This window comes from Chaetomium strumarium, assembly GCF_033439665.1.
Source record: "Chaetomium strumarium strain CBS 333.67 chromosome Unknown B0T15scaffold_1, whole genome shotgun sequence".
NCBI classification, from domain to species: domain Eukaryota; kingdom Fungi; phylum Ascomycota; class Sordariomycetes; order Sordariales; family Chaetomiaceae; genus Chaetomium; species Chaetomium strumarium.
Window position 1 is genome coordinate 393,422 of NW_026944429.1, and position 23,170 is coordinate 416,591.

General features: G+C 54.4%; 9 protein-coding genes across 9 annotated transcripts; 3 read left to right on the forward strand and 6 right to left on the reverse strand.

The window, feature by feature from the left end:
- Positions 1 to 584: 584 nt before the first annotated feature.
- Positions 585 to 2,673, forward strand: B0T15DRAFT_3323 (kinase-like domain-containing protein). Its single transcript, XM_062864128.1, has one exon. It carries the CDS (start codon positions 775 to 777, stop codon positions 2,560 to 2,562), a length of 1,788 nt encoding a protein of 595 aa, XP_062725215.1. The 5' UTR covers positions 585 to 774; the 3' UTR covers positions 2,563 to 2,673.
- On the reverse strand, positions 2,659 to 3,615 carry B0T15DRAFT_3318 (uncharacterized protein). The gene is made up of 2 exons (XM_062864127.1): positions 3,381 to 3,615; positions 2,659 to 3,300 (listed from the first exon to the last, which is right to left on the reverse strand). The coding sequence occupies exons 1-2, from the start codon at positions 3,505 to 3,507 to the stop codon at positions 2,756 to 2,758; spliced, it is 672 nt and encodes a 223-aa protein (XP_062725216.1). The 5' UTR covers positions 3,508 to 3,615; the 3' UTR covers positions 2,659 to 2,755.
- A 1,366-nt stretch (positions 3,616 to 4,981) lies between these two features.
- B0T15DRAFT_384179 (uncharacterized protein) lies at positions 4,982 to 5,368 on the reverse strand (the record flags this gene model as incomplete). Its single annotated transcript, XM_062864267.1, has 1 exon — positions 4,982 to 5,368. A coding segment is annotated over one exon (387 nt), but the record flags the coding sequence as incomplete, so codon positions are not given.
- A 2,559-nt stretch (positions 5,369 to 7,927) lies between these two features.
- Positions 7,928 to 8,788, forward strand: B0T15DRAFT_488167 (uncharacterized protein; the record flags this gene model as incomplete). The annotated part of the gene is made up of 1 exon (XM_062866478.1): positions 7,928 to 8,788. One exon carries the CDS (start codon positions 7,928 to 7,930, stop codon positions 8,786 to 8,788), a length of 861 nt encoding a protein of 286 aa, XP_062725218.1.
- A 398-nt stretch (positions 8,789 to 9,186) lies between these two features.
- Positions 9,187 to 10,895, reverse strand: B0T15DRAFT_545201 (uncharacterized protein; the record flags this gene model as incomplete). Its single annotated transcript, XM_062870123.1, has 4 exons — positions 10,339 to 10,895; positions 9,913 to 10,284; positions 9,412 to 9,840; positions 9,187 to 9,230 (listed from the first exon to the last, which is right to left on the reverse strand). Exons 1-4 carry the CDS (start codon positions 10,472 to 10,474, stop codon positions 9,187 to 9,189), a joined length of 981 nt encoding a protein of 326 aa, XP_062725219.1. The 5' UTR covers positions 10,475 to 10,895.
- A 47-nt stretch (positions 10,896 to 10,942) lies between these two features.
- B0T15DRAFT_515495 (uncharacterized protein) lies at positions 10,943 to 12,564 on the reverse strand. Its single transcript, XM_062868198.1, has 3 exons — positions 12,306 to 12,564; positions 11,833 to 12,241; positions 10,943 to 11,770 (listed from the first exon to the last, which is right to left on the reverse strand). Exons 2-3 carry the CDS (start codon positions 12,092 to 12,094, stop codon positions 11,319 to 11,321), a joined length of 714 nt encoding a protein of 237 aa, XP_062725220.1. The 5' UTR covers positions 12,095 to 12,241; positions 12,306 to 12,564; the 3' UTR covers positions 10,943 to 11,318.
- A 66-nt stretch (positions 12,565 to 12,630) lies between these two features.
- B0T15DRAFT_515496 (dihydrofolate reductase-like domain-containing protein) lies at positions 12,631 to 14,115 on the reverse strand. The gene is made up of 2 exons (XM_062868199.1): positions 12,889 to 14,115; positions 12,631 to 12,820 (listed from the first exon to the last, which is right to left on the reverse strand). The coding sequence occupies exon 1, from the start codon at positions 13,732 to 13,734 to the stop codon at positions 13,090 to 13,092; it is 645 nt and encodes a 214-aa protein (XP_062725221.1). The 5' UTR covers positions 13,735 to 14,115; the 3' UTR covers positions 12,631 to 12,820; positions 12,889 to 13,089.
- Positions 14,116 to 15,488: 1,373 nt separating this feature from the next.
- Positions 15,489 to 16,976, reverse strand: B0T15DRAFT_515497 (uncharacterized protein). Its single transcript, XM_062868200.1, has one exon. It carries the CDS (start codon positions 16,757 to 16,759, stop codon positions 15,941 to 15,943), a length of 819 nt encoding a protein of 272 aa, XP_062725222.1. The 5' UTR covers positions 16,760 to 16,976; the 3' UTR covers positions 15,489 to 15,940.
- Positions 16,977 to 19,357: 2,381 nt separating this feature from the next.
- B0T15DRAFT_545205 (uncharacterized protein) lies at positions 19,358 to 20,947 on the forward strand (the record flags this gene model as incomplete). The annotated part of the gene is made up of 4 exons (XM_062870124.1): positions 19,358 to 19,438; positions 19,503 to 19,895; positions 19,950 to 20,257; positions 20,308 to 20,947. 4 exons carry the CDS (start codon positions 19,358 to 19,360, stop codon positions 20,600 to 20,602), a joined length of 1,077 nt encoding a protein of 358 aa, XP_062725223.1. The 3' UTR covers positions 20,603 to 20,947.
- Positions 20,948 to 23,170: the final 2,223 nt, after the last annotated feature.

Consider the following 23,170-nt stretch of genomic DNA (forward strand, 5'->3'; position numbering starts at 1 on the left):
TAGCCCCGCGTCAGCTGAGGGGTTTGGACAAGCCCGGACGCCCTCCCTGTCCTCGGAATCTGGTAAGAGGAGAGCTCGCTCGCCAGGCGATCCATGGCCGTGAGATGGAGAAGTTCCGGGTCGGAACTGACGACGGATGTCCCATGGCTGTTATAATATACTGCCAGGTGGCCCACACACTGCAACAGGACTTTCGTCGACTGATGAATGTTTTGAGGACACAATGTCATCTGCACTGTTCAGGTGCTCCCAGATCTTCGAGCGCTGCTCGCTTACGGCGCACCGCACCGCGGGGGTCGTGGACCGCTGCTTACCTACACTAGGCACCCGGCGCAGCTTTTCTTCCGAGGATTTCGATGTGACTTCTCAGTTGTCTCCCACCGAGCGAGGCTGAAGCTCAATCAGCAGGGCGTCCCTCCACTCTCCGCTCACACTCGTGGGATCCATCTGATCTACTCTGCAATGGTCATTCCCCTGAGAGCCATGGCTATTCAACCTTGATGAAGCACGCATGCGCAACGGAATTGCTTCATCTTGCTTCGGTCATATTCGTTTCCTGTCTTGTCTCTCGTTTCCGTTCCTCATTCTCCCGACTACCTGAGTACTTTAAGTCGTGGCGCTGCTGTTCTCTCGGCTGCCTCCCGTCCGTCGCTCAGCTGTTGTCCTACGCTGTGCTCCCCGACGTCGTCACAGAACCGTCCCCAGTTTTGCTCCACCACGCTTTCGGTGGTAAACTGCGCATTATCAGAAGCATTGTTCCTTATACATGTCACTATGGGAGACCTGAGGGAGTACTCGGAGCTGTCCGAGGATAAGACGGAGCCGTTTTCGCAGAGTGAAATCCAGGCCAGGCTACAGCGTGCTCGCATGGAGGAGTTCAGCGCTATGAGCAGCACGATACCGCTGGACAAGCTCGTGGTCCCGTTGGACGACGACATTCGGATCCTCATGCGGCCGTTGTCCCGGGATCGACGGGTTCGGGAAGACCGGAACATTATGCCGCTCGCGCTCCGTGCCGAGGAGGAGGACGATGCGCCGCACCAGGTCCTTGCTGTCCGCCAGACGTCCAGGGACATCAACTTCACCGTAACCATCCCGGACTACACCAGCCCAAACCGTAGGCTGACGTGCATCCTCTACTACGACCCGGCCAGCGACAACCAGATCCTCGTGAACCGCTCCAATGTCCCTTTCAGTCTCTCCCGGATATCCGAGGAGCCCGAGGAGAGGCGCGGGGAGCAGCACCAAGTTAATCCTGACTTCAACAAGGCCCTTGCCCCGGGCACTTGGCGGATTTCTATGGACGGAACGGATCTGTTGGACTTCCGCCTCCTTGAGAGGCGACCAGTGCGCCTGCGCACCATATCATCCTCGGCATCCGACCGGTCCATGACGAGTGACGTGGTGAATTCATCAGGGAAGAGGTCGTTGATTGCGGAAGAAGACGCCGCTGCCAGCCCCGAGAAGCGGCGACGGTCCTCCGATGGGGTTGGCGACAAGAAGGAGGAGGACAGGGTCATCATGCTTCTCCCGGCAAAGAGCTCATCCAAAGGCGAAAAGGGGAAAGAGCTGTCGGCGTCCACCAGCCATCCGCTCCTGGAACTTCAGCCTGACGAAACCTTGGAAGTCCCCCGCGGAGGAGGGCTTGTTGGCTATACCATCACGAAGAGGGAGCCCATCGCGTCAACGGCGCTCTCGAGCGTCTTCACCGCTGAATACTCGGAGGCGCCTGGCCGGTACGTTGTTGTCAAGGTCCTCAGGACGTTATCCCCTGCGACAACAAACAACAACAACAACGAAGGCGCCGTGGCCAAAAATGTCATACGGCAAGCACAGACGTGGCTGCGCGAGCTGGAGAACCAGGAGAGACTAAACCACAAGAGCATCGTGCGTCTGTACGGCGGGGATGCCCGGTTCCTCTCCCTATACATGGAGCCCATCGATGGCCGAGACCTTTCGGCCAAGGGCGAGTGGCGGATTGGCGGGACGGACCTGTTTGCCGGGGATCGGTCAGACGCCTTGCGTATACTGCAGGACATTGCCAGTGCGTTGCACTACCTCCACGGCAAGGGCTTTGTGCACAACGACATCAAACCGGGCAACATCCTGTACAACCGAGAGCGCGGAGCGGTCCTCTGCGACCTCGGTCTCTCCTCCGAGAAGCCGAGTGCCTCGTTTGGCGGCACGCCATGGTATGTGCCACCCGAGTTCATCGGTCTGGGGAAGCGCGGCGCCCCGAGCGACGTGTGGGCGTTAGGCGTGGTGATGCTCTATGTGACGGGCAAAATCTCATGGCCGGATGTGAGAGCGCACCGAGCCCACCCCCGGCACCTGTACTGGAGCATCGCGCACGTCCACGAGAGGGACCGGAGTCTGCAGACTCCCGCCGTCACCAGCATGCGGCGATGGTTGAGCGAGCTAACGGCCGTGCGGAGCGCGCTGGACATCCACGACAAGCTGGAGCGGTTGGTGCACGGAATGCTGGCACCTAACCCCAAGGAACGGCTGACCACCAAGGATATTGTCAACCAGTTGTTCATCGAACAGGCACCCGAGAGGTGACGGTGCTGCAGGTAATTTGGATATTATACACAGACTTCAACAACACCTTCCTACCCACGCAAGGTCCGGAGCCTCGTTTCTGATTTCGTTGGAGAGGAGGAAATACAACACACCTCATCGCCAGCCCGAACCCCCAACGCTTTGGTGGGAAATACAACACGAAAGAGTCCATCCTCCTAAGGCAGCGTCACCATCATAGGCTCATTCCAATCACCAACACCATGGCCAGCGCCACAACCGACGTCAGCGCGCTCACACTCACCCCGTTCGCCGACCCCGCATTCCCCTGCGAGTCCCCGCCGGAGCCGGACCCCGTGTCATTTTCTCCTGTCTGGCCCTGCCCCGCGACAGCAACCGGCGCGAACGACACGCCCTCGCTCGTCACGCAGTCATTACTGCTCAACGTCGTCGCATTCGCGCGGAACACGATATCCGCGCAGTTGTACAGCGCGTTCCCGTCGTCGCCAACCGTGACGACCTGCAGGCTCGCGAGCGACCCGTCGCTGATCGGCAAGTCCGTGGGCAGCGCGAGCCGCGACACACACAGCGTCCCGTTGCCGGTCGAGTTCCAGAACGGGTTGGTCAGCGTGTAGTTGAAGTTGGAGACGTCCGGGCCGAGCCCGAGATTGACAAACACGTAGGTCCACGGGTGGTGCAGCCCCAGCTTGAGGCTGCCGCCCGTGAGGGGCCAGGGCGTGCGCTGCGAGGGGGTCGTCAGGTTGCCTGGTACGCCGCCGCCTGTTTTTTTTTTTTTTTTTTGTGTCAGCGTTGTTCTGGAGCTTAGGTGTTGGGAGCTGTAAACGGAAGAGACGACTTACAGGGGTTAAGCCATTGGTCGTAGCTCGCGTTCTTGAGCGTGTCGGCGCGCCATGTGGGGTACTCGATGCTGAAGTGGGCTTGAACGAAGCTCGCCGCGACGAGCACGAGGAAGGTTGTGAGAACCATCTGTTCAGTTTGTGGCAGGTGGCACGTGAGATGGCAAGTGTGTGGGCGGAAAGGACGCTACGGACACAGACCCAACAAGCACGATGCTGTTGAAAAGATGGTTGAGCAAATGTCGTGCTGTTCACCAGTGACGGGCAAAGAAGGATATTAGTTAGAGATTAGAATGTGGGCGGGACAGTGCGACTACTTAAAGCTCCGACGCCTTCGCCGCCTCCCATGTATAGTGTACAATGTACCAAGTCATACTGCGCCGTTCTGACCTCATCAGTGTCACCAGTGCTGTGTTTCCTCGCCAGAGCGCTCCCCGGTCCGTACCCCACACGCCGCTTTTGTGTTCGAGGCGCCAAGAAACAAACCGATCCCCGCCTTGAAAGTTCACCGTGCTAATAAATCACGCCAATTGAGCACATTTGCCGCCACCTGCTCGGCTGCAATCCATTCCTACATAAAAAAGTCCATGCTCTACTATACATAAACGCTTACCGAAATGCTCAACCAGGTTGGCGGGTTGGAACGTGCAAACATGCAAAGCTTCAATGTTCCAGACCATGGGGAACCCAGCCGGGGGGGGGGTCTCTTCGGCGCAAGCCAATCGCGGGCCGTTTGGGTTGAAGGGGTCGGCCGAAAATGGTAACATGGGGGCTTGGCATACAGGCCGGGGAGGCTCAGAAAGCGGCGGGAAACTTGCTCAAACCGCCGCACAGTTCGTTGTTGTTGTTGTTGTTGCTGTGTGGTCCGAGTGCGAGAACTGGCCGAGGCATAGCAGCGTAATAATGGAACCTTTCGGACATGCTTACACTAGTGGGCCTCCCTACACAAAGCACAGTTACGCTACAAACCTACGTATTACCGATCGTCACTGTTTCTGTGCCAGAAGCATACCGCGAGTGCCACCAGCCACAAAAAGGGGCTGGTTGGGAGGCTGGACTAAAGCCGGATGAGGCATCAAAGGTGCGTACAAGTACATACGACATCGAGTCAGGGTCCATTCATTGGGCACTCTTCTTAGTGTGTAGACCGGAGCCGTCACTCACACCGGGAGGCTGAGGCACGGAATAAGCAAGCTGGTGTTCCATCATTCCTATATCCAACCCCTTTCCGACACAAGAAAAAAGCGAGTATGCCTGCATTCTGGTGGAGACAGCTACTAGTAAGAGGCGCAAGCATACATGTACAGTATATACAATCTCTGAGCCAGGATTCCGCCAACTCAGGAAGCCTAAGGAGTGATGTGGAATGGTGAATAATTGGGACAGAACTTTTGAAGTCTCCGTCATCCTCCGCCATGACTGCTTCTCACAACCTACCCCATGCCTTGAAGCGTCGATAGGTCTCCCAAATTGCCCAGACCTCGGCGAGTCAATGGTCCTCAATAGACTATATGGAGCATGTCCCAATTGCTCATATCATCCAGATGCAATAGATCATCGTCGGCCTCGGCCTTACCTTTGCCAAACCGCTTGAGATCCCACTTGTCAACACCCTCGACGGCCTGCAGATGAGCGCCACAGGTGCGGAATAAATCGTCGTTGAGCTGTTCGTACTCGGCGTAGTTCTTGGACCAGGCACCCAGCCGTTGGACAGCGAGTTTCAGGAGGTGTAGATGTTGCCGGACCCGCGGGCTGACGTCTTCCTGTAGCTCGGGGTAGTACTTTTCATAAGGAGGGTAGCTGTGTACGCGACCTAGCGGCGAAGGGAGATTCCCGTCGATATCTGGAGAGAGGTCGACGTGGATATGTCTGTCCGAGCCGTCCATAAATGAGCCTCCATTCACGGCGGCGTAAGCCGGGTCGCTGAAGACGCGCAAGATGTTTCCGTGAATGGCGGCAGCTTTCTTGTAGTAGCGATTGACCGTCTCCCTCGTCACTGCTCCACGGCCCTTCTTCCCGCTCTGTTGCTGCTGCTGGTAGCGCTGCGCGGTGTCCGTGTACAACCGGGCCAACAAGACCGACATATCGAGCGTGACGGGGTCAAGTAGCCCGCGTACACGGCGGCAGTTGTAAACAAGGCGCTCAGCCGTGCGGGAAGCTTTGCTTTCGCCTACTGCCTGATGCGCCAGGATATACTGGCGGGCCAGGGTCGAAGTGCCCAAATCGGACCAGTCACGCTGGGCCTCGTGGCTCGCCCAGAGCCTGTGGAGGAAGGGTGCAAGGTCCTCCCACTTCTTCTCCTTGGCGAGAAGGCGGATAAGAGTGTTCAGGTGCGCTATATCCGTCTTTGCGAAGCGAACATTTCCACGGGTGGACTTCTACTGAGGTGAGTGTGGTCAGGCATGCTATTACTCCAAGCTTCGCGGTCGATCGCCGATCCGGGTTAAAAGCTAGGGGAGTAAGAATGGCTCATTTTCCTAATAGTAGATTGGCTGGCCAGAAGCAGTAGAATGATTCCGGGCAGCGGTATGGTAATGGAGTTTAAGTTTTGCAAACAGATTCCCAAATAAGCCTAGGATCTCTAAGACTGACCAACAGGTGCCGAGTATCTGATGTTGAAGTGTACATTACACTTGGGATACCTATAGCCTATAGTGCAGTCTGCAGGTCAAAGGCATGGGAAAATGTGTTGTGTGTAGAAGAAGAGAGGTTGAAGTGCCCAGTTAAGCCAGGGAATTGGCTTATATGTGGAGGGTTTGAAAGGAACAGTGAACGTACAGATCACAATGTCTTAGTTCAACAGAAGAACACAGATATCAGTAAGTGTGCTGGTCGACAAGGACAGCAGCTTAGGAGCTGTTGGACATAGGGGGTCACACAGGTTGTATTGCGTGCTTGAAGAGTCTGAGAAGGTCTGGGTCCTTGGGTCCTTATGTACCTTAGGTATGTACTGTACATGGAGAGCCTGTTTCCAGTCCTCTGCCCCTGTTCCTGCTGTACTGACACTTCCAGTACCTTGCCTAGCTTATGATACCTGCCCCTGATTTCAGGAGGAACAACTGCTTGGGTGTGCCTCCCGGTTGTTCTGCTCGAATGTCTGCTCAGTGTCACCAGCGCGCTCCCGCCCATCAAGGCCAACCAGCCCCTCAGCCGCACCAACTTGATCCTGCCCAAAGACTGGCAAGAGTAGTATAACGGCATGCTCGACTTCGAAGTGAACGGCACAGGCCACTCCACGTACAGGATCATCGTCATGCTAAAATGAGACGGTGACAAGCGAGGAGGCAGTCGCCTTGGGGTGGGAATCGAGATCGCAAACTTTGGGTCGCCGTTCACTGGTTCGCTGCGAGTTCCAGCGAATTGCTCGTGCGGGTACCAACGAGTTACTATGCAGAGAGGCTCATGGGTGAATGTGGATACGATGGGGCTGTTGAGAACATTGTGATTGTTTAGTTACCTGGTAGGTTCACACTTGTTGTCGTATGGAGCGCATTCTGGATAGTACCAGTAGTAGTGGTCTGGTGCAGATGACTCGAAACGCAGTTCGGACGGAATTAGGGGAAACATGGAGAATGATAACTAAGGTAGGTACGTAAACAAGGCTGGTCACGGCGATAATGCCAAGGATGGTTGAGTTGATCGATGTAATAGGAAGGTCGGGCATCAGACCCCAGACCCAAGATATGCATTGCAGGGTAAACCGTAACTGCGCTGTAGGGGAGGGAAAAGTCCCAGAACCCAGAACCCCCAATATCCAGTTTTCCTGTTACTGAAAATCCTCCCCCCCTTTTCGCGGTGGCACCTTCTCAAGTTTCCAACCCACGCAAAGCATTCATCAGCACGTTCGTTCATGCCATGGTCAACGATCAGATGATGGATTCAGTCATGCTGAAAGTTGAGTCGATTTAGACTTTGCCTTCTCCTCGGTAAGCAATTCAACCATTGATTGGTGCCCTAACTCATGAGACGAAACCGGACCGGCAGCAGAACGAAGGTATCATCCTTGAAACGGTTCAGGGGCTTGGCAAAAAAGAAACGCAGCAGCCACCCCGCAACCGCAGGGATCTCCTGATCGCAGTGATCGGAGGCGGCAGATTCAATGCTGTTCCAGAACTTCCAAGAGATTGAACCTGGTAAACCCCAGACACCGGGTCTCAGAACAGACTGATCGACGCTGGGCGTAGCTGCGCCGGAGCAGGAATCCGGGAAGTCCGCTCACAAATTTTCGGTGCCTGGATGGTCTGGATTAGCCTTCGGTCTAACTCGACAGCTTGTGCAAGCATCTGATGTCTCGGTTGTGTTTCCGTGACTTGGCACCCCGTGCACAGGGGTAAGGTGTGGGTATCATGAACTTTATTTGAATCTGCAATAAGCTTATATCTACTGCTTCCCCTTCTCCCCCATCTGGGACCATCTTCTGGACTTCTCCCTCCACACACGCCTTTTCCTCTATTCTTTTCTCTCCGTCTACTGCGTAGACCTTTGAGCTGGTTCTCCATTCATTGTACTTCAACCGCTCCTATATCAATCTTTCCACTACACAGCCCACAATGGCACCAACAACCTTCTCCTGGCGGCAGGCTGTCGTGGCCACTCTTTTCGTCGGCAGCGCCTACACCGCGCAGGTTCAACCAAGACAGCTCCTGACTCCGCTGCTTGGCGGAGGAGCCCAAAACCAGAATCAGAACCAGGACCTTCTCGCTCAGCTCCAGAACCTGCTCCAAGGTGTCGCTGGAGGGGCTCAGGGGCAGAACAACCTCCTCGACCAGCTCCAGAACCTCCTTGGAGGCCAGAACCAAGGCCAAGGCCAGAACACCGATGTCCTGGGTCAGATCCAGGGTCTCCTCGGCAACCTCCTCGGTAACCTAGGAGGTGGAGCCGGCGCCGGTGCAGGTGCCGGAGCTGGAGCTGGAAAGGGAGAGGGAGCCGGAAAGGGAGCCGGGCAAGGCGCTGGAGCCGGCGCTACCCCCACTGCAACCGCTACTGCCACCAAGGCCGCGGACGAGGCAGTAGCAACAGCCACGGACATCGCCAACGTCCCCCCGCCCATCGTCAACGGCACCATCGGCAACAACGGCACCGATAATAACAACAATGGCAGGGGGAAGGGTAACGGCAAGGGCAGAGGCAAGGGAAATGGCAAGGGCAAGGGCAAGGGTGACGGCAAGGGCAACGGCCGAGGCAAAGCCAATGGCAACAACCGGAACGGAAACGCCAACAACGACCATGGCAACGCAGCTGCGGGCAACAACGGCGCCGCGACTATCGCTGACCTCGAAGAGATTCTCAAGCTTATCCAGCAGCAGCAACGACAACAACAGCAGCAGGCCGCCCAGGCCCAGGGACAAGCCAGGGCCGGCGGGGTGGCAGGGAGGATGAGGCGGCGGCGGACTGTGCGGGTGGCCATGTAAATGTTGAGTCGATCATCTGAGAGACGCGTTGATACGCACTAGCAGTGTTTTGTACGATGATGGTTGGCGGAATGGTCGATGGAAACGGCTGCCGGCGGCTTGGGAGGGACTCGGGCATGGTGTTAACGTTGACTCTGACTTCCCTATATTAGATGCCGCCAGGACGGTTCAAGTAAAGTATATACACATTGTGGGCTCAGGCGGTTCTGCGCTTGCATTTGCCTCTCTTATCATTAGCCCTGTTAGTCAAGCTTACGTTGTGACGACAGTAAATATCTCTAGTATGTTCCAGCGCTTGTACATGGATGGTATTGGAAAAGTATAGACGCTAACGTACTGGTTCGCTACAATTATACACGCTAAAACTTAGACACCCTCCAGTCAAGCTCCAATACAACTTATCTAGGGCCATCAGTACCGCCAATAGCTAGCCGATCACAGCCTGGGAGCGCATGTTAGGCCGATCAACGGTGTTCCTCACGTAGTGATCCTGGTGTCTGCGCCCCTCCGTTCCGATCTTCAAGCATTGGTTTCCGAGCTCCTGGCAGCGGCACCACCCCGCGCGCCACGTCTCATACATTCATCAGACGCGTTCCGAGGAAGCAATTCAGCTTTCAACGCACGAGTCAAGAACTGTGATGGGTTGATGGGAAAGAGGTCCTCCACCGGGTGCTCTGCCCAGATGTCGATGATTTCGAAGGGTGGCCATGGGGTGCAGGTTCGGTGGGCACCGTTTTGTTTCCCGGACATTCCGGACTCGTCGATGACAGAATGGCGCATATTCTCCAGCTGGACGATCAGGCTGAACAAGGAGTCCGAGGTGTGAACGCTGAAGTCGTCGTCTCGCCCCCGCTCGAACCAAGCCTCGACTTCCATGGCCGTTGCCATGCGGAGCACAGCGCCGAGCATGGCGCAGTCACAAGTGCGCTTCCACTTCTTATTGCGTTTGCTTTTGCAGCAACTGGCCTCATGATTTATAAGTCGCTCCATCGCGTGCCGCATATGCTTGCCCACCGCAGAGAACAATGTATGTCGTGCAGATTCCAAGTGCGCTGAATTCCCATCGGGTCGATCGTCAGTAACGGCCATCACCTCCAGATATTGGAAACAGATACCAGACTTACGGGATATCTCTAGATAGTCCAAGTCGCTGTCCTGCCGCAGGTCGTATTCCTGGCGGTCCGACCAAATGCTTCCAGATTTTGGATCCCTCCTCGAGCAGGAGAGAAGTATTTTGAGAGTCATCCGATAGCGGCATTCATCTCCGAGGAGGCAGAAGATCAGGAGCCGTTGGACGAGGACGTGGGGATCAGGACGCGGGTCCGGGAGTGCATCGATCCAGCCGCGCCACCAGGGGGTCAGGCATTCGACCATGTCGTACTTGTCGGCCACGGTGACGGCGGCGTAGAGGGTGGCCTGGGGGAGGACGGGGGGTATTTCGGTCAGATTGCCGTGAGCCGCGTGGAGGGCAAGACGAAGACCCTCTACCGAGTCCTCTGGAAGGGTAACCTCCTAGAGGCCAGGATCGGCGGAGCCACCCTGGTCCTTACCCTCGGCAAAGGAGCCGTAGAGCATCACATCCCATACCGGCGACGAGCGGGCGAGCGCGCGGGAGCAGACCTGAAAGACGGTCTTTTCTGGCCCGATAACCAGCTCGAGATCTCCTCGGGGGTCAAAGACCTCCATGGAATCTGTAGGTATTGATGTACTAAGACTGCATGAGCGGTTATATCAAGATATAGATGAATTGGGCTACTAGATCCGGGAACCGACGCTGCCCTTCAGACATTGTGGACCTAGATATAACCTAAACTCCTTGCAGTACCGGTGCAGCCCTGCGCTTTCCTTGCGTGATCATCTCGCCGTTGCCTCAACTCTATGGTGAGCCCTGGGGAAGGGCGACTGCTGGGACGAAGGAAATGCGACTAGCCGCAGGCAAGGACCATGGCTGGAGGCGCTTGGCCGGGCCGCTTCGCGAATCCGGCCTCGGACGCTGAAGGTGAACAAACAAACAAACAAAATCATCTCGTCCGTGCTTGGCTGCCATTTTGATGCGTATCAAATGAACAGCAAGATGAGGTTGTCGGTAATTGGAAACAGTGTGAGATGCAAGGTGCAGAGTGCAGGATAACTGATCCAAAAGTGGGAATGGCACAGAAAAGGTGACTCAGCCAGCCGAGAGGGAGCTGGCGCTTGTTCTTGGTTCAAGTTGTTGGTCGTTCGAAACGCCAATGACTAAGCCCCCTAGGCAGTGATCCGTCTCGATCGAAAACGTTGCATAGCATGCACCGGCAGGGTATAGGTCGTGAATCATGCTCATTCCTAGACTCGGAGTTGAGGATTCAGTCCCTAAGAACACACTCCACTCTCCTCCCCCATCGTGACCTCACTATCCGTCACCCCATCACAATATGCTTTCCTGACAGACCCAAACAGTTTCCCGCTTCTCCTCGAGTGCTGATGCTGTTATTGACCTGCCGCAGCACAACCGGAACCCGCCCTTATCTATCAATTCCACAAAGACACCACCTCATTGCGGCACGGCCGCGACATTGCCCCGATTCGCGACGACCGTCTTGTCGGCGCCGCCGAGGCACCAGCACGTCCCTGGCGTCTGGGTGCCGGTTCCCAAGACGTTCCAGGTGCAGCCGATGTCGGCGCGGTCCTGGAAGTAGTTCATCGTGTTGCAGAGGTCGAGACAGTCGTCCCACGTTGCTGTGACGAACGATGCGAGCGTCTGCTTCCCGCTATCGCCGAAATCCGAGTCACAAGCTACAAGGTACCGCACGTCGCCGATTGGCGGCGTCAGGATAGTATTGTTCGCACCCGGGCAGATATTAGACGGCTGCGGGATGCCCCCCGACATCGATGTCGAGGAGACGGTGCTCGTCGATAGTGGTGTTAGCGCGGGTGATATGTGAGTGGACGATGATGGTGGTGATGAGAAGACAGTGGGCGTTGTACTCGCGAGGCTGCTGGGCACTGACAAATGACCAGCTATTAGCGTCCCCAAGCCCAGCTCTCTAGATCGCATCGAGGCTTACTGCTGTTATAGGCATTGGCGTTCTGCGCCTTGCTCAACGCTACGCCGAACCCAGTCGCTAGCCCTATAATGATAATAGCCAAGACTGTGATAGTGATGGCCAGCCAGAAAATTGTCCTCGAGAGACCGCATAGCCTGCTTTTCGGCGATAAGACCCCGCTACTATCAGCCGCGCGGTGGAACTTCTGATGCTGGCCGCCGTTGATAGCTTCGGGGCCCCACCCATTGAAGACTTCGATGCCTTCGTAAGGAGCAATCTCCATTGTGTGTGAAGGTGTATTGGCCGCGCTCCTTTGGCACCGCCTAATAAGACGAGGGCAAGGAGCAGGGCGAAGTTGAAGAAATAAGCGAGGAAGCTGTTGGAAGGCGCAACGAACACCTGGGGTTTAGAGGCAAATTCTGGGCACTGGCTGGAACCAACTCCTGTTAACTTACAATGACCAACCCATTCCACACAATTCAACGACTTCTTACCCGCTTGTTTCAAAGCGGAACAGTCAGGGGCTCGTTTATACGCCACTTTGTGATATCGCTCCTGTACCTAAGCGCCTAATAATTAAAGGTACTATTAGACAGCAGAACAGAACAAAGTTTATCTTTGTTGAACGCTTTATACGGGAGTAAAGATCACAGCGTTGTAGAACTGATGGTCTTTCGAAATTGGCTGTCGCTAACGTGCTTGCTAAGGCGAACGCGTTGGACAGGTCGGCGCGTACAGGAGCGCGTATCAGAACTATTAGGGAGTGCAGCAGTTTGAGACAAACACCAATCATTAGCGAGGTCAATGTGCTTTCCGCGCGGCTAAACAGCAGGAGTGCGGCGCAAAGCGGGCGCAAAGGGCAGGTTGAATGAATCGCTTCAGTCTCATCCAATGGGATTGGCGCCACTGGTTCAGGGACCGTCTCACACTAGGCTGGATCACGTCCCGTGGTGACTTCCAAGGCGCAAATGGACTCCGCTGCTGCAGCCCGTCAAGCGATCCGAGCATCGTAAGATCTTTTCAAGAGCTGCCCGCAACGTGCTTTCAACTAACACTGCACTCCCCACGTTTGCCCAGATCGTTGATGGCCTCCCGGCGGCCGATGTGGCTGCGGACCGACGATTGACAGAGATTACGAATAAGCATCCTATTATTATTGAGCATCCGGCGCTATGCCCCGCCGCCTTGGAGCGAACGGCTGAGTTCCGAAGCTTTCGATGTTCCGTGCAGTCTTTCGCTGGCATACACCACCCAACTGAGCCAGCTCATATTTAGATTTCATAATCCATCGTGTGCCCCAGATGTCCACCCTTGCTCATGAACGACCCGATACCGCGTCATCACAATCCCACTCTCCATAGCCCTCACACTCTCCAACTTCAACTTCCACACCCTTTCCCCTTCTTCTGTACCCTCTCCGCCATCCGCAAACATCCCCACTCCCCTCTCAATCACAACCGGCATAATTGCCGCCTCGACTACATCTACCAATCCCTCCCTCATCAACAACCCGGCCAACCTTCCTCCGCCCATCAACCATATATCCTTCTTCTTCTCCTTCCCCGGACTAGCAGCAGCATCCTCTTCCTTCAACCGCCTCACAAAGCGCACCACCTCCGCATCCCCCTGACTACCAATAACAGTCACATCCCCCCACCCTTCTTTCCTCCTGCCCCCCTGGCTCCCACCAGTGACAACGACGACATCCTCCTTGGCCCTCCCGACCAGCGGATTCTCGTGCGCCGGAAGACTGAGGAATGTCTCGTACGTCTTGCGTCCCATGACAAATGTGTCGAACTCGGCGTAGAGGGCCGCAAAGTCGATGGAGGCGTCCGGGACGATCCAGGCGTGCGAGTGGGACGGCAGGGTGGCGATGAGGCCGTTGAGGGTCGGGGCGAGGTTGTAGCGCAGCAGGCGGGGCATTTTTTGTGGTTTGTTTGGCTGAGTAAGGTACTGTGGTCTTGGCAGGTTGTTGGGATGCGTCTTTTGTTCGAGGGATGAGCCGAGTTTTGGTCTTGTGGTTTGTTGCGATGTTGCTGCTTCCGCTGATCGGGATTGGGGCCGATTACATTAGACGTCGGGAGAGGTTGCTTGTGAGCTGAGTCACGACCGCCAAGCCCGAGGGTGCCTCACTGTGGGGAGTTTCGCCGCGGGGGATGGGATCCCTAAATAATAAACAGAGACCAAATACGAGGGTAGTCGGCCGTATTTCCCCCCGGTCTTACCAAGGCAGTGGCACAGATACCTCCGCACTAGCGGCCCGGCCTCACAGCCACCCGCATTCGCCACAGCCGACATCCTTACGGAATACTTGAATCAAGTCTGTGTCTCAGAGACTACTCTAGCCTCCACAGTAGGTCAATCCAGCGGGTAGCGTCGCGGAAGACGGTCGCGGCAGCTAGGGGAGGCCCCGAGGCCTAAAGTCGGATTAACATTCCTTGTCTCCTATAACGTTAGAAATCCGCCACTACCACCAAAGAAAAGTTCAACAAGGCAAGCAGCAACAGCTTCGTAAACTAGACGTGTAGTGTATAAGTTGTAGTACCGCACGCTATTGATAACGGGGCAAGTAGGAGGAGCCGCACCCGGGTCATGCTACTATTCCATTAGCATCTTAGGCAACACGCGCCGGACAAACATTATAACCTTGAACCGGCGCCGGCTCGTTCATGTCGATAGACATGGAAAGGCCCCTGGTCACCTCGCTAGACGACGAGCCGGACCTGTACGGTTGGGAGGACGAGCTTGAACAAGCGAACGTGGGCAAGTTCTGTCCGATGTTGGAGTAGTTCAAGAAGCAGATCGACAGCCTGACGGGCCTCACCATGGACCCGACCTCGGCCAAGGCCAAGGAGCAGCAAGGAGGTTCCCAACAAGTTCATTGACGCGGCCGTCGAAGAAGGCGACCCGTGGCTCCCGGGCGCTCGAGCGCCTCGGCCTGCTCGACCGTCTCTTACTATCGTAGAGTCAACACAGACCTTGCCACCAGGCGAGCAGCGCGTGTTGAGTTTTGGGGCAGGCACCTAGGTAGGGTTGACACGACTTGCTGTTGTTGACCTCTCTTACCTATTATTTCTATCATTATCATCATCATCATCCCTACTTTGCTAAAGATCTCTCTCGTCTTGTGTCTGGTTGTTGGTCGGCTGTTTGGTTGGATGTCTCACATGGAATGGGCATGGACACGGAGCGAAAAAAGGGCAGGCGTCCTGTCTTGCATCGAACTTCGGAAAATCTCTTGCTCAATGGATCATGGCTTTTTACATCTTTCCATTGACTCTTGTAAAGGAGCTGATATTCGTTTATGTATTATGTCAATGATAAGGGGAGGTCCCGGGCGTGTTTCTGTCAAAGTCAGCGGTTTAGTAAGCATGAAATGGTGTTACAGTGTGCAGAGGTCAGGCGGAGAAAGGAGTGTAATACGAGGCGACGAAGCAGGTGAAGTGAAGAAGGGAATGTGCTCTGCTAAGTCAGGAACTGGCTTATATGTGGGAGGGCTTGAAAGTCATACTGAACGTAAAGACCACAAAGGTCTTTACTGCCATAGTGGTTCAACAAATGGGTGGAGGGGATTAAAGCTCAAAGGAGAGTGGAGGGTACTTGGTATTGAGCAAGCAAGCAGTAAATGAGCGTCATCACATAGTAGGCACTTAAATAAAGAACAAACAGAGTAGTATGCGGTGTGCCTCATGACTACCTGAAGGCTATAATAACGAGTGTAGGGGATACATCTCAATCCTTAACCCTTAGCCCCCTGAAAGGTATGTCAAGGAACCAGCTCAACAGAACCTCTTCAAGCCTTGCCGAGGACCAGCTCGACAGAGTCCTCGCCGTTTACCCCTGGATGTATTCCAAGTCCCAGCTCGACAATCCATCCTTGAACAAACAACCTAAAACCCTGTACCTGTGACGGGAGCGCTTAGGCGTATTGGCACTCCGGGCACAGGCCGGGAACCCGTATAATTCCCGTGGTGACACGCCCGCTGCACCCATTTTTGGGGTACCTCGGGCACGGCCGGACAAATCTCGTGCCATGCTGGTGGTTGCAGGCTTGGTAGAGCACGTGGCTGTATTGGCACATGGTGGTGGTTTTCTGGCCCCGGGGTTCAAGTCTGTTAGCTGCTCGTATCTACAAGTAGTAAGGTTTGGGGGATGGTTGGCTCAGAGAGCATCGCTCGCCGGCTTGCCACGACCTTAGTAGGCACATACAAGGAAGGTTTGGAGACGGGATGGGTTTGGTAAGCGTAGTCGGAGCGAGGTGTGGTTCCGGAGACAGCGGTCGAGGCTTGGTGGGTTGAGTTCTGATGCTTGGTAGCGGATGTTGTGATGCTGATGCTGATGCTGTTGTGTTCTTCTCGACATTCTTGGAGGAGGAAGGCCCTTTTATATGTGTCGAGACTTCCACATCCCAGTCCTCCATGCTCGAGTCTTCACGAATCACGTCTTCGACTCCAGCGGTCTCGACTCTCGCGGCCCTTGACCTCCCAACGTCTCTTTGAAACCACCTATGCAGACGGTCGAACCACGCCGGGGCCGGTACGGCCGTCGTGTTGATGCGGCGTCGCAAGCATGGATGGAGTGTTTCATGGCCTTGCGCGCCCGGGTGTCTGGGTGCAGCTGGTTTAGACGCTGGCTTCATCTGCGGCGTAACAGCACTACTCCTAGTGCTTGGGCGTGTCAGCCGCGGTCTAGACGTGACTGAGAAGGAGCAGAGCGTCTTCAACCCTTGGGGACGTTGGCTGCCGAGTCTCCGAGACATGGCAATGGTGGTTTCGTCCGTAGCCGAGAAGGCCGCTGGCGCCGCGCGCGGCAAGTGGCCCGGTCGTTCGATACAAGTTTCGGCCCTCAACAAGGCACGTTCCGCCACGCCGTCGATCCTGACTGTTACATTGCGAAAACAAACCATGTCTCCTATAAGCACTCGCAGCGGAAGGTCCGGAACCAGCATTCGCTAAAATGGTAGGTAGAGCGAAGCGGCGCAGGAGGGATCAGGATTCGGGAACCTTAACCTTACCTACTTAAGGTAGTTTAGAGGAAGCGGCTGTGTCCAGCAAACGTTTACATGGACGTTGAAATGCATCTCAACCGCTGCTTAACGCATTAGGAGAGTACGAACGTCTAAGTGCCTTATTAGCGGGATAAGGGGGTGAAATAACAGTCTGCGGATACAGCATGATAGTAATGCAGCTAGAATACCTACCTTACCTTATCCTCAAATCACCATGTTCCTGTTGCAGGGGCAGGGTTGTGCCCTGTCCTAGCTCCATGCGGGATTTCTCCTGCTGCAACCACCGATTCATCACTGTTGCCCTGTTCGTTCCTACAATTCCAACTGGAATCCTTGGGGCATGTATTATACTATTCCGACAACAGACTTCTAAATTTGCAACATACTTGCTTTGACTCGTTTCGTAGTAAGTACCTTAACTCTAATAAAGTTCGTTCCTCTATTATAGTCAAACAGACTATTGCATCTATGTGACGGTAAGGTACATTCAACAGGGTCAAGCCAGCTATTCATGACACTCAATTCCATTAAACTAAGCCTGAGGAAAGGAAAGGAAAAGGTTCTAGGTGGCCGACCCAGTATTACACAAAGATATTTCCAATTTGTAGGTCGCGTGACCTGTGCCCCACTTCACCCGTTCCACCAGTTCCATCAAGGTCGTATGTTCGACTCCTAACTGGGGCGACACCTATACCGACCGTGACAATTAACAAAGGGACTAATCCTAGCGCCTTAAATAATAGAGCTATTCCTAAGGATATAAATTTATTAAGAATATAAAAAAATAAACCTAACTAGGATTCGATTTATATTCTAGGGTACTAAAGCGGACGACTATAATAGTTACCTTACTTAAACTAAGCAAAACTAAGAGATTATTATTACAAAACGAATCCCCGGCGGGACATACTGCGGCCTTCCGGCGGGCAAACATAATCTTTATACGGTCGGGGGCCCCCGCCCATGTCGTCATCCATTCCTGGGCCGGACCACCACGCATCCAAGCGACAGGGCACGTCGCCGGTGCTCGATGACCTTTCCACTCTTCCCTCATTAGGTACATGTATGTTCCGGGCAATCTCTCGATCAGTTCTAGTCCTGTCCTGAATCCGACGGAGAGGGATAGTAGCAACGTTCACAACGGCCCGACCTGGTCTGTCCGTCTCCTTGATAATCTCCAACCGCGGCTGGTCTGTCGTTGCGAATTGGCATGCTCTCTATGTGAAGTGGAAAGAAAGCGTAAGAGGCACGTTCCTGTGGCATGCTGGCGGCTCGCGCCAGCCACCCAGCCACTTTGACTGTGCCACGACCCAAATTAGTAAGCAGAGTTTTGCCGGGCGGTGCGACGCGAGCGACCGATTTGCTCACCCAAAAAATTCAATGATTCGACAACCAATTAACGTTTGTGGCATGGGTCCGAAAACGGGTCCTCGACAAATCCGCACATGTCGAAGCCCAGAGACCGGCCCGAAGCAACCCGACACTTGTCCGGCTTACGTCGCAAGCTAACAACACAAAAGCATCGGCTATATGGACTACATGCAGCACGAGCAAATTCCGCTTCGTTATAGAACAGGCAATATGCAGACCAAGCTTCGGGAAAAAGTTATTGTTAACCGATTTTGCGAGAATCTCAGTGTGGTCACTGCATCTCCTGTCCTCCGGACCACTAACTATTCGCTCCTACCCTGCAAGCCCGCCTCTCTCTCCCCTGTTCCGTGTCTATCGTATTCTTTATGCCGTGCCCAGCTCCTCGAACCGGGCTTTGTGCGCGCGAGTCCAGAGGTCATGCTTCCAGTGGCAAACGCCCTTGCCGTCCTCGCTCATCTTCGCCTCCTCGTTGGATTGACCTGTAGTAGGAACCCAAGCCGCCTCCATTCTGTCCTTCTGCCATGTCAAGTACATATGCCAATTGTTAAGCCTCCCCTCCGCCCATGCGAGGCACAGCGCGCCCTTGTGGCGAGGAGACGGAACTGTTACACAAAGCAACACAGCAAGGGCCAATACAATTATGTAACGTTAGTGCGCCAAAGGTACTCACCTCATCTCGCTTTCTCGTTCTCGTTTGGCGTAGACACCCGATCGCGTTGCCGTCCTCCTTTCCAATCCCGTTTTCTGTGCCCTGCGGTCTACCCCAAATCCATGGCCTCTCCGGCTCCGCTTGGTTAGTCCGAGCCAATGGAGTGTGGTATTCAGGCGGGGCGCGAGAATAGTTATCACCAACGTGCATAGATAGGTATTATCTTGTGCAAAAGCTGCATAAGCTTTCTCGTTTCGTTCAGAGGCGCACAGTGTTGGGCTAAGGTGGCCCTTACAGTCCCTCCAGCCCGCGTTCTCCTTGAACGTCCCTCAGCCTCAAATGTTGCTCGGACCACCTCGCTTGAAGAACGCCAGCTGCACACCACAACAAGGCGCTAAAAGGCGCTAGAAGGCGCTCGGACCACTCGCTTATGGGATTTGGGCACAGGTAAGCATGCACTTTTTGAACCTCCATCTTCCGATGCACGGCAAGTCATTGTGACGTTAGCTGTACCAGCGATGGCTTCGCAAATGACCTCCGATTCACTGGACCGGGTGACGGCGCCTTCATCCTCTGAGGATGAGCGTCCTGTTGAGCCGGTATATCACTTTTTTTTCCCTTGTTCCGTTCGTGCCAAAGGCGATTGATTGCTAACCCTTGTAGGTTTGGCTAGACGTTTCTACTGTTAAGGAGATCCTTCAACACATCGTCGACTCCCGCCGGAGCGGTTCCGAGTCGACTTTCGCTTTCCACTGGCAGCCGACCCAAGTATACGATCTTTCTGATCAGCTGGACGCCGGGCTGGCTGAACTCGGCCAGCCTAAAGTTCGACGATTCGAATACGATTTCAAATCCGGGACGGTGTATCTCGACGTCATGAGCGAATCGGTTTTACATTTCATGGTTCAAATCGGTCTCCACGATCATTTCAAGTATATTATTGCACGGCTGCTTGCTACGGCGGATGAACCGATAATCCGGGACTCGCTACAATCGGTCGTTGATCGCGGAACAGCTAGTCTCAACATTGATGACAAAATCCTTACGCAACCCGATGTTGCGTTCGGCCAGATAGGCGCCCTACCTTCTCTGATTGGCGAAGTCTCGTAGGCCGAAACCCGCCCTCATGTAGAGGAGAAGGCGCGCAAATACATCGATTTATCGGACAACAAGATTCAGGTTGTTCTCATCCTTGACCTTCAACGCCCCGGCATCAAGAAGGCATGGGTAAGCCTGCTGGTAGTGGACGACTCCTCGAGCCATTGGATCCGGCAGCATGAGCTCTTTCACGATGATAATCTCGATCAACAACCCGTTGGGCATATCGACCTGTACCTCTCCGACTTTGTCGGTATTGCTGGATTACCCGCGATATATTGCCGTCCCTCAACCGCTGAGTTGACCGCTGGGATTACGAGGTTTGCCATCCTTCTCCCTAAGACGATACAACAAGCCTGACCTTCAATAGGAACCCTATAGCCACGCTCACATACGAGCAACTGAGAGCTATCTTCCGCAGGGCTCGCCATTGTCACAACCCGACGGAGTTTACCACAGAGGTCGGGGATAAGGAGGAAAACCCCTACGAGGAAGCGGAGCGTCGTGTGGTTGAAGTGCGCAACAAGGAGCGGCTTGAGTCGGAGCGACGGTTGGCTGAAGAGTGGATCAAAGCCGATCGACGTCTGGCTGAAGTAGAGTGGCAGGTGGCCGATTTGAAGCGGCGGGTGGCTGGGTTCGAGCAGCAGTGCCGGGGGCCTAAGTAGCACTTCGCCGAGATGCGACAACCCCTGGAGATGGATGGGCGGGCGGACAGCCACCGGAGACAGAGCGGATTGCAGAGGCTATCCGCTCTCTGTCTGGTAGCCCTGCTATTTCGGCCAGTCGTTCTGTAAAGGAGGGGTCTTTCTTAGTATTGTAACTGTATGCCAGAAAATGGCCAGGGTGCTCCCTCCGAAGTCGACTGTCTGTTCGGCGGCAAAAGGACAGGTCTGATTTGGGCATGCGAGTGCAGAGAGACCTGCCCAGAAGGCAAATGGGTAAGCACACAAGCAAAGTAGTGACAACCAACACGTGAGGTTGCCTACTCCTCCCCGAGTTTTTGTCTAGCCAAACCAATCGTTGGTAATGTGATTGCCGATCTCATTGTTACCTCTGCCAAAACCATACACCAGCGGGAAACTCCTAACGTACATGATAAGCGAGTGACCCAGACAAGCGAATGACCCACTTCCTACACGACGCGACATCTTTGCACTCAACAACAAAATTTCCTCTACCATCCAAAATGCCCTCTACTTCAAAAGAAGGCCAGATAATCTTGGCTCTCCAAGCTCTTCAAAACGACAAGAATCTAAGCGAACGAGCCGCAGCTAAGATCTATGGGGTTGACCGTAGGACCCTGGGGCGCCGACGCGCCGGCAAGCCTGCACGATACGATCTTCCAGCCAACTCGCGCAAGCTCATAGATCTAGAAGAGAAGGCGATAGTTCAATATGTCAATGAGCTATCTGCACGTGCATTCCCGCCTAGGTTGTATGGTGTGGAAGATATGGCCAACCAACTACTGTGCGAACGCGACGCGCCCCCTATTGGCAAACGCTGGGCTTACAACTTCGTCAAACGCCGGCCAGAGCTCCGTACGCGATATACATGTAGATACGACTACCAGAGGGCTAGATACGAAGATCCAGACGTTATTCGCAAGTGGTTTAGGCTTATGCAGAACACTAAGGCCAAATATAGTATCGTGGATGACGATGTCTATAACTTTGACGAGACCGGGTTTATAATAGGCATTATCTTTACGGGTATGGTTATTACGACCTCAGATGGCCGGAGCAAGGCTAAGCTGGCCTAGCCTAGCAATCGCGAGTGGGCAATAGTAATCTAGGGAGTCAATGCTCTCGGCTAAGCTATCCCTCCGTTCATTATCTTGGCCGCGTAATACCACCTCGTCAACTGGTACACCGAGTGCAACCTCCCGGCCGACTAGCGTATTGCAACCACCGAGAACGGCTGGACTACTAACGCAGTAGGCCTTGATTAGATCAAGCACTTCGACTACCATATAGCGCCTCGGACAAAGGGCAAATACCGGTTGTTAATCCTCGATGGCCACGAAAGCCACCACTCGACCGAGTTCGAGCTCTACTGCCAGCAGAACAACATTATCACGCTCTACATACCTCCATATTCCTCCTACCTCCTCCAGCCACTTGATGTTGGCTGCTTTAGGCCGTTAAAGCAGGCGTACGGTCGCCAGATCGAGGACTTAGTACGCGCGTATATCGACCATATAAGCAAGCTCGAGTTTCTTTATGCCTTTCGCACAGCCTTCTTTGCCTCTATCACCAAGAGGAATATACAGGGCGGTTTTACAGGGGCTGGCCTTGTGCCATACGATCCAGAGAGGGTGCTTTCGAAGCTAAATATCAAGCTTCGTACACCAACACCCCCAACCTCACGGCCAGGCACTGCACAATCTTAGGTCTTCCAGACACCACACAACCCTCGAGAAGCCGAGTCACAGTCAACGCTTATCAAGACTCGCATTGCCAACCATCAAAATAGCTCCCCGACTTCAATGTTGGCTGCTGTGGACCAGCTTACCAAGGGTACGATGGCTATAATGCACCAGGTGGCCCTCCTTCAGGCAGAGGTGTCTTCGCTCCGCAAGGCTAACGAGGCGCTAAGCAAGCGCCGGAGAGCCAAAAAAACACGTGTGCGGCTTGGAGGATCACTTACTGTGCAGGAGGCACAGGAGGTGGTAAGCCAGGGGGCTATAGGTGGGGAGACAATGCAAGAAACACAGCTGGATGGTAGTGGTGCTGGTGGGGGTCGTACGAAGGTTCGGTGCTGTGGTGTATGCGGCAAGCCTGGTCATAATGCCCGCACTTGCCAGGAGGTTGCAGAAGCATCTGATTCAGCCGTTTCTGATGTAATTGTAGTTGGTTGATAGTTTTGTTGTTTTGTAATTGAGGATAATGCTTGTAGGGTAGTGGAGAGTGGGTCATTCGCTTGTCTGGGTCACTCGCTTATCATGTACGTTATCGACTCCAGCGAGGAGACGGAACTGCTAGTTACACAAAGCAACACAGCAAGGGCCAATACAAAAGAGCTAATGGCATCTTGCCACAGACAGGGCAAGCGCTGTCCACTGACGCGCTCATATTAGAGGGCCTGTAGACAAGATTTGTTCCCGTACTTCGCTCCTCAGACGATACCACGACGTCTTTCTTCTGCTCGAGCTTCCTTGAGCACGCGATCGCGCTCGGCGACTACGAGAACACGATACAGAGCGTAGGATAGCATGTAGGCGATGGTCGGTTTGT